Source organism: Odocoileus virginianus, chromosome 9, assembly GCF_023699985.2.
Source record: "Odocoileus virginianus isolate 20LAN1187 ecotype Illinois chromosome 9, Ovbor_1.2, whole genome shotgun sequence".
Taxonomy (NCBI): Eukaryota; Metazoa; Chordata; class Mammalia; order Artiodactyla; family Cervidae; genus Odocoileus; species Odocoileus virginianus.
Window position 1 is genome coordinate 48,139,081 of NC_069682.1, and position 9,205 is coordinate 48,148,285.

At 48.8% G+C, this 9,205-nt stretch overlaps 1 protein-coding gene across 2 annotated transcripts; it reads right to left on the reverse strand.

Moving 5' to 3' along the window:
- Nucleotides 1–3,743: 3,743 nt before the first annotated feature.
- Nucleotides 3,744–9,203, reverse strand: PCED1A (PC-esterase domain containing 1A). Of its 2 annotated transcripts, none has more exons than XM_020906300.2 (8): nt 8,765–9,203; nt 8,327–8,471; nt 7,550–7,629; nt 7,201–7,439; nt 6,950–7,100; nt 6,586–6,832; nt 4,466–4,756; nt 3,744–4,124 (listed from the first exon to the last, which is right to left on the reverse strand). In XM_020906300.2, the coding sequence occupies exons 1-8, from the start codon at nt 8,963–8,965 to the stop codon at nt 3,877–3,879; spliced, it is 1,602 nt and encodes a 533-aa protein (XP_020761959.2). In that variant the 5' UTR covers nt 8,966–9,203; the 3' UTR covers nt 3,744–3,876. The 2 variants fall into 2 exon arrangements, with proteins under 2 accessions (XP_020761959.2, XP_020761958.2); XM_020906299.2 differs by having other exon boundaries at nt 8,327–8,492.
- Nucleotides 9,204–9,205: the final 2 nt, after the last annotated feature.

The window sequence follows — 9,205 nt, forward strand, 5'->3', positions numbered from 1 at the left end:
AGACATATAGATTGCAAATAAGCACAGAAAAATGTTCAATATTGTTAGTCACTATGTAAATGCAAATTAAAACCATACTTTCCCCTTATTAGAATGGCTAATATTAAAAAGATAACTGATACCAAGTGTCATCAAGGATATGGAAGAACTTCAACCCTCACACACTGTCAGTGCGAATGTAAAATGGGACAACTACTTTGGAAAATCATTTGGTAGTTTCTTAAAAAGTTAAACATACATCTTCCATATGATCCAGACATTTTATCCCTAGATATTTCCTCAAGAGAAATGAAAGCATATGTCCATACAAAGATTCATACAGAAATGTTCATAATGGCTTTATCTGTAGAGTCAAAAACTGAAAATAACTCGTGTCCTTCAACAGGAAAATGGATAAACATAGATATCGCATATAATGGAATGCTACTCAGCTATAAAAAGGAATGAACTACTGATGCACACAATATGGATGAATTAATTCCATTCATTGGGCTGAGTGAAAGCAGCCGGATGAAAAGAGTATCTACTGAATGACTCCATTTATTAAAGCTCTAGGAAATACAAATTAATCCATAGTAACAGAAAGCAGATCAGTTAGTACAAGTTGCCTATGGATGAGAATGTGAAGATGTGGGAGGTTGTAAGGAAGGGCTTCGCGGAAGGATTATATAAAGGGTAAGTTTGATTGTGATGACAGCTTCATGTTGTATACATGTCAAAATTATCATATTGTGCATTTGAAATATGTGTAGTTTATTGTCTGTCATACTTCAATGAAGCAGTTTAAAAAAGTTTAGATCCATTTCCTTGCAATCAAAAAGAGTTTATCTTTCACCAATGTAAATGGTAGATGTACTTAAACACTACAATGAACTCAACACACAGTGCATGCAATTAACTGGAGAATGTGACAGAAAACAAGTTATCTGCTTTTGTTAGGAGACCTCTAATTGGGTTAAAGTTGTTGTTATTGTTGGGGTTTTGTTGTTTTTAGTCTTTGGCCACACTGAGAGGCATGTGGGATCTTAGTTCCCTGACCAGGGATCAAACCAGGGCCCCCTGCATTGGAAGGCAGAGTTCTAATCACTGGACCACCAGGGAAGTCCCTGGATTAAACTTTTTTGGAAAAAAAAACAATCTTCCAAATTTCTTAAGACTTTTCTCCCTTGAAAAATTAAGGCTTATGTCACATGCTGTGCTGGTGCATATTTTAACCCTTTCAGGAATATCATGTTATGGCAAAGCAAAGAATATTGGAGTCACTTTTAAAAACCAAGATTCATCGCTTCTCGGCCTTTTGGCTAAGATCAAGTGTAAAAACCAAGATTCCATGAATGAGAGGAAGTCTATGTACACTTTTCTTCTTAAACGATTTGTCAATGAAGTTTGAGTTCTGTCATGCTTGACTAGCCTACATACTATGTGCCTACATACTGGAGAAATATAAGCTTTTGTTTTTACAATCTCAAAACAAAATCCAGGAAACAATTTAAATTCACGTAATGACTTGTATACAGCTATTTTTGAAGTTTCTTGTTTCCCAGTCACAACTTAATAAAAAATTTGTAAATAGAGGAGTCAAGTGTACTATGTGCTTACATGACAACAAACTGAAAATAATTTATCCCCATTTTATCCTTACAATAGATTTCAAATCTACACTGGGATGCTGAGGACAAGGTTATAAAACCTCACTGTGCAGCAATGGGCGCCACAGAGCAAGATGGGGTGAAAATGCAAGACACAGAGGTAGATTAACAGGGACAGTCTCAAAGCACTCACAGTGTGCGTGCCAGACTTGGGATGGGGCTGGAAGGAAGTGGAAAAGCCTAGACAGAGGCGCCTGGCAGGCTACAGTTCTGGAAAGGAATTGGACACAACTGAAATGACTTAGCACGCACACAAGGTTTTCTTAAAGAGCAGGATGGCAAGCAACAGAGAGGGCTCTGTGAAGCTGGGTAATTCATATTATTTTCTTCCATAAACCAGTTGAGGTGTACAATTTTCGACAGCAACACCGAGAAGCCCCAGCTTCAGAGGTGTAAAGAAAAGGGTTTTGTGCCAAGGAATAAATGACTGAACAAAGGATTTGCCAAACTGATGAAAACAAGACAAAAAAGTTTTTGCAATAAAAATTATCTAAAATCTATCTTCCTAACCAGAGGCTTTGTTTCACTTTTGTATGTTCCCATCCACTTTCTGTCTACATCAAAGAAAACAAAGCTCATTTTAAGCACTCTCATTAAGTCTCAGTAGCCCTGATGACATTACTCTCTAAAGGGTCTTATTAACTCATGTTGTCTGTACCAGTTTCCCCATCACCAGTGTGTGTTAATTTAGTAGATTCCTTTCATTTGCACTTAGTAGTTACCCATCAAGGATCAACACTTCTTTGGTCTGCTATTTCCATTTGTGTAACATGTTACATCCTTTGACAAAGTAAAATTTCAATAAAAAGTAAAGGAAGGTAACGCAGTAATTCTGCATCCTCTTCTCCAGCCTATTCTACTTAAGGATTATTTAGTGAGTCTGTGTGATTCCATATTTTCCTGCTTCGTATCACTTATCAATGTACTGCCATGCTTCAGCCCCCACCTCATACTACACCCAACCCAAGGTCAAGATCAACTGTCAAAGCTGAGATGTTGTACTTTTATTTTTTTTTTCCATTTATTTTTATTAGTTGGAGGCTAATTACATCATTGCAGTGGTTTTTGTCATACACTGAAATGAATTAGCCATGGATTTACATGTATTCCCCATCCCGGTCCCCCCTCCCACCTCCCTCTCCACCCGATCCCTCTGGGTCTTCCCAGTGCACCAGGCCCGAGCACTTGTCTCATACACCCAACCTGGGCTGGTGATCAGTTTCACCCTAGATAATATACATGTTTCGATGCTGTTCTCTTGAAACATCCCACCCTCGCCTTCTCCCAGAGTCCACAAGTCTATACTTTTAAAAAATTAATTAATATGGCTGTGCCAGGTCTGAGTTGCATGTGGGATGCAGGATCTTTAGTTGCAGCATGAAGTATCTAGTTCCCTGACCACAAACTGAGCCCAGGCCTCTGCCTGCATTGGCAGCATGGAGTCTTAGTCACTACCATCAGGGAAGTCCCTGAATTCTTTTAATTTTCTTATTAAGTTTGGCACAGCTCCCTACTCCCTACTCCCAACCTTGGAATTCTCTCTCTGCTCCTCTTCTACTGCCCACCCACCAAATAGGTTTGTGTTCACTTTGCTACCACTGCATGTTGTTATCTATGAAGTAATGGTTTTCTAATCAGTCTCCCACTTCAGCTTGGGAGCTTCTTGCTTAGTTCCAAGCACTTCTGAGTGTCTACCATGAGCCAAGAAATTGTGCAAGGCAAGGTTGGCATATCTCCAGGAGCAGGTGAACGATGAACATACATATGAATGGGTGAGACTAGTACAGGTGAGAACTAGCCAGATTCCAAACTCCATATAAAATATTGACAGTTTCAATTACAACTCAGCCTTCGACATTTCCCAATCGTAAAGAGTTGCTGACGATAGGTGACCCCTCCAGGGTCTCTGTTAAGTACACATGTGTTCTGGTAGGAATACAATTGAGTGTGTGAGACAGTAGGAAAGATGCGTTCAATGATTTCTAAACAGTGTGGATTGAAAGGTCCGAGGCTGGAAGAGAACCCAGAGGTAGGCTCCTAACTCTTAAGATCACGGTTCAGAGACTCCCTCCCTTTCACAAAAAGATGTCACTCTGTTTTTCCATGCCTTTATTGGTGACAGCAATGGACAACAACGTCAGGCATAGCAGGTGCCACACCAACACCTGGCGTGGCAAACAGGCACTGCAGGGCCACTGGCATACACAGCCCAAACACTAGAACCAGTCTACCCCGGCCATGTACCCGAATGGGCATGACGCCGGCTAACCAGTTTGTATGTGTGGATCAGTCTGTCTGAGTGTCTTGGACGCTGCCTGCAGGGCGCCCCCATCCTCGGCACATGGTAGGGGCTGTTGTGAACACAGCGTGACATCCCCCGGTGGACGGTCAAGCCCCGGTGCTGACCATGGGGAACAGGGCTGGGGACTGGAGGAGGCAGGGGGCCAGGCACACAGTTCACTCCGGGGCCACATCCTACAAAAGAACCAGCCATCATCAGAGCAGGCTTCTGGCCACGGTGAGCGCTGCCTCAGGCAGTTCTGGTTCTTCAGGGTGAGTTTCTCTGGCCTTCAATTCCCCCATCTACAAAATGGCAATACCACTTCACGTACTGCCAAGTCAGGAAACTGACAATCAATGAGCTAATTCATGAGTCTGCAGATGCTGTTCCAGACTCAGCTGTGACAGAACCCAATCCCGGGGGGACACAAGGGGACCCTGACGTCTCTCAGCCCATCTGGACACAGGAGACTAGGTTGAGGGAGGTTCAAGAAGAGGCTGGAAAAGGTGTGCTGGGAAGTTGTGGGGACACATACCTAAGTGGGGTGGTATCGAGAAGTCTTCCATTGGATTAAAATTGAAGAATTCACAGGGTGGGAAGGGCTGGCCTGGGAAAAAAGGGGGTTCCTGGGGCAGAGGTGGAAACAGAGGAGGTAGGGAAGGCTGAGGAAGAGGGTAGGGAAAAGGCATAGGAGGAAGTAAGGGAGAGGGTGGGGGCAAGGCCGGCTGCTCGCCGAAGACTGAGGGCTGCCCGCCGAAGTCTGAGGGCTGCCCCTGGCTCCCCTGGAAGAGATGATCCGGCTCTGGCCAGCCTTTAATCCATGGGTCTAGAAACAGGATGGCTGTTTTAGGTAGGGCTGGGAGCCAGGTCGCCCTGAACTCTGGCAGCCTACACTTCCAAACCTTTACTTCCTCCTCGTGGAGAACACAGCACCCTCTACTTCATACTCAGGTTCCCTCGTCCCCTCTCTTTTCAGGCCAAGCCCAAGCTATGCTCCTTCTTCCTTGTGTCTCAATAGTCAGTGGCTCTTTGTTCATGATCCCCTCCAGTCTGACCTCATGATCCCTTCCAGTATTCTCCCTCTATTGCCCAGCTTGTCTATCTGCCCTCTCCTAGCTCTTCCTCAAAGACCAATAACTATGTTTAGTAAATCTCTGTTAAAAACAAAGATCCTATCACCTCCTTTTCCCAGCAGGTTTGGGTTCCTTTCACATTTCCTCCCACAAAGAGTATGCCCAGGCACCATCCCCTTCTCAACTGTTCACTGCCTCTTTTAACCCTACTCCACTCCTTCAATACTTTTCCTACAAAAATGTAACCACTTCCTCACTTCCTAACCATCACATGACATGCCCAAAAGCCTCTACCCTCCCTGAAAGTGCCTCTATCCTTATCTCCTTTTGTTTCCTCCATCAGTCTCTCTTCTCCTCCAACTCCCAAACATGGCCATTGTTTTGCTCTTTCTGTCACTGTTCACATTCACGCCCTTAGCGGCCATCTCCCTGCTGGGCACCACTGACTCTATTTACTCAACATTTCCATAGTACTTCAAAGAGATCTGCCCTCATCAAACTCACCAACTCATCCTTCCACCTAACTCTTCCTTTTGATGTTGCTATTTCTGTGGCTCCAAACTGGGTTCAGAAGACCTGACACCCAACAAACTAGCCTTACAACCTTTAGAGCACCACTTCCTCTGATAGGGATCAGTTCTCCCAACTGATTTAGTTGAGACTTGTGTGCTAGTTGCTCAGTCGTGTCCGACTCTTTGAAACCCTATGCACTGTAGCCCACCAAGTTCCTCTTGTCCATAGGGATTCTCCAGGCAAGAATACTGGAGTGGGTTGCTATGCCCTGCTCCAGGGGATCTTCCCAATACAGGGATTGAACCCAGGTCTCCTGCATAGAAGGCAGATTCTTTACCATCTGAGCCACCATGGAAGATGAGATTTAGGTCTCACCTAAAAAATCAAAGAAACTGGACCATTACATGATCAAAGTCCTAATTCACTTTCCTGATACTCCAACTCCAGGCTAAAAGTGACATTCTTGGCCTCTCTGCCCTCACATCCTCTAGTGCTACTACAGCCTTCTAATATGACTCACATCTCCAATTCAATAAACACCATCCTGCAGGTACCATATACATAGCAATTGTACTAGATACTGGGGCTGAAAGGGATGAATTATCAACAAGTGAGGCAGGCACTTTACCCTTGCAGGACATGATCCAGGGGAGAAGCAGGCATGGAACAATCACCCATGATGTCCCCTTTAAAAGCAGGCAGGAACTGAGGGCTTAACAATCCCTGACAAGGGGCTTTGTTGCTTCTACCACTCTGCCTGAATTGCCTTTCCTCTGCTTTTGCTTTTCCATGCCCCACATGCACTCCTATCTAAAAGTACTCCCATTCTTTTCCTGTTTATCTGTAGCATACGGGTTTTTTGACATATTGCCTTATGTACTCAATACTCATTTGTGTATGCAGAGGTGCCTACAGGGCTAGACCAGGGGGAGGAAAGCACACTCAGGATTCACAATGGTCCTTCAAGGGGCTCTACTCCCCTTGAGGACCTCTGTCCTGCTGTTTATGAGACCTATGCTCTGAGGGCCCTCTTTGCATCACTACCCTCCCCACTTGTGACAGGGCTCACCATGGGGATAGTCACGCTTGGGCAGCTCCACACCCCAGGCATCAGCCACATGGGTCAGAAGCAAATGTGAGAGGTGGCGGTGGGCATGCTGGTCCCAATGGACACCATCCCGGTGACGGTGCCGTACTGCATGCCGAAAGTGAAAGTGGAGGTCCAAGACATCGAAGCAGTGGTCCCCAGCCAGAGTAGCACTGTAGAAATTCCCTTCAACCACATCCCGCCGCAGAGAGCCTGCCAGGGGCTGGAGCTGAGTGAGAAAATGCAGCATCTAAGAGCCACTGAATGATGCAGAATCGGGAGGGAGGGTCCTCTATCTATCAATCAGCTACCCCATCTTCTATCCTGACACACTCCAGTCACTTGCCTCAGGCAGGAGGAACCCCCCAGTGACACGCTCTCCTAGGGGCATCGCCATGTTCCACACCAGCAGGCAGGAATCTGGCAACACCTGGTCCATGCGCACAAACACTCGCTCCAGGTTCTCTCGATAGCTCTCCATCGAGCAGCGGCCATACCTGTTGGGGAGCACAAAGAGTGGGCAAAAACACAGGGGTGGGTGGCCTCTGAGCCATACCTCCACCCCCAATCAGTATTTCCCTCTCCCCCCGCCCCAACCTGGAGAGATCCCAGAGGCAGGAGTTGATGATCACCAGGTCCGGGGCAGGCCCATATGTCAGCTCCTCCAGGACTTCCTCGAGGTACTCGGAGTAAACGCGGGTGAGGAAGTAGAAGCGTACAAGGTGGTGGCCAGAACCCGAGCAGAACTGGCGGACCTCCCGGTACTGTGTCCCGTTGTGCAGCTCGCCCAGCTGACCCCCAGCGACCAGCTGGTCCTGTTCAAAGCTCAGCTCCCCCTGCCCACCCACCCCCACCCAGCTGGTCAGACCCAAGCCAGGGAGGAGGCCCCTACCAGGCCAGAGTCTGTGCCCGCCCATCACTGGCATGGCCACCAAGCTTCCCTCACCTTGGCTTTCAGCTGGGCAGCTGTGAGCAGTGAGTCTTTTTGGAGGAGAAGCACCAGGTCTTTATACACAGCCCGCTGGACTGAAGGGAGACAGAGATCCTGAGGCTGAGGCAGGCCTAACCCCACCCCCAGCTCCTTCCAAATCCAGGCCTCTTGCTGAGGTGGACCAACACCACCTTGATGGAGTATCGACTTAAGGGTATGAGAAAAGGTGAAGTTAAAAAGTCCTGGCATTGACTTTGTTCCTTCCAGGTGTGTACCTTCCAGGTGTACATAGCGACCTGGCAGAAGCTGGCCAAGTCACCCAAGAAACAGACAACACAATCCACTGCTTCCATGAGGACACTGTGGGGGTCTGTCAGGAAGAAAAATGCTGAGCAAGGTGTTGGTGAAAAGCCTGACAGGCTACATCTGTCAGGACACCTGTGGAAGGCGTTGGGGAAATAAACCTTCTGCATTGGACTCGACTGGCTTCCCTTGTAGCTCAGCCGGTAAAGAATCCGTCCGCAATGACGGAGACCTGGGTTCGATACCCGGGTTGGGAAGATCCCCTGGATAAGGGAAAGGCTACCCACTCCAGTATTCTGGCCTGGAGAATTCCATGGACTGTATAGTCCATAGGGTTGCAAAGAGTTGGACACAACTGAGTGACTTTCATTTCACTAGAACGGACTGGGGATCAGGAAAGAGGTTTGAGATGGAGACAAAACGTCTCCCGATGCAGAAAACAGACCGCAGGCGCAGGACCAGGAAGTGTGATTCTACAAGGGCACTCACTTGAGTCCCCCAAGATGACCACGAACTTGTTGTGTAGCAGCTGCTGGACTTCCGAGGCCTGGAAATGGACCATGCTGCTTCGCTGCGGGCGGCACGGCTCCTCGTTCTCCAGACAGAAGACCATGCTGCCGCCAACAACGACGGGCTGCAGGGAAAGGCCACTGAGCTGCACGAGGGAGGAGACTCAACTAGCTCCAGGGCCCACTTCGGAATAAAGGAGACCTGCGCTGGCCCCTTTCAAGCTGCTCAGGGATACAGGTACCAGGTGGCGGCAGCAGAGTGGGCTCCGTGGTGGCGCCAGCCTCTGTTACACTCGGCAGAGTGAGCCAAGGCCAGCGAACCTCCGGGATACCCTGCCGCTTCCACGCGGTGCCGCCCCGCCCCCGCCACGTGCCGGTCGCCGCCCCGCGCATGCGCGCGCTCACTCGCGCCAATTACCGAGTCCCGGGGCTCCGAGTCGTTCACCAGCGACTGGGGCAGGCCCGCACACGCGTGCGCGCGTCGTCTGCAGCGGGCTTCGGGCCTAGCCTCATGTTCCTGTGCCCGAAGAGCTGGTCGCTTCAGCACTGCTCCTGCCTCGCAGAGCTTCTGCGTCCCGGTTAGTGGTCGGTGCGCAGCCCGTCGCCCAGCTCTCTCCATGCGTGAGTCGCGGAGGTCCGACGACGCCCCGGGCCTCCCCGCCCCGGGCGACAACGCTCACAACTTGCACTTCAGGTCACTCATGTCCTGCCCTGCCCGACCCCGCAACGTCCGAGGGGACAAGAAGGCAGCGCGGGTGACCGCCGTAGGGAGCAGAAGCCAGGGCCGAGCCCGCCCCCGTGTGGGCGGGGGCACAGCGACGGCCAAGTACTGCCGCCCACAGCGGTGAAGGCCGGTGGC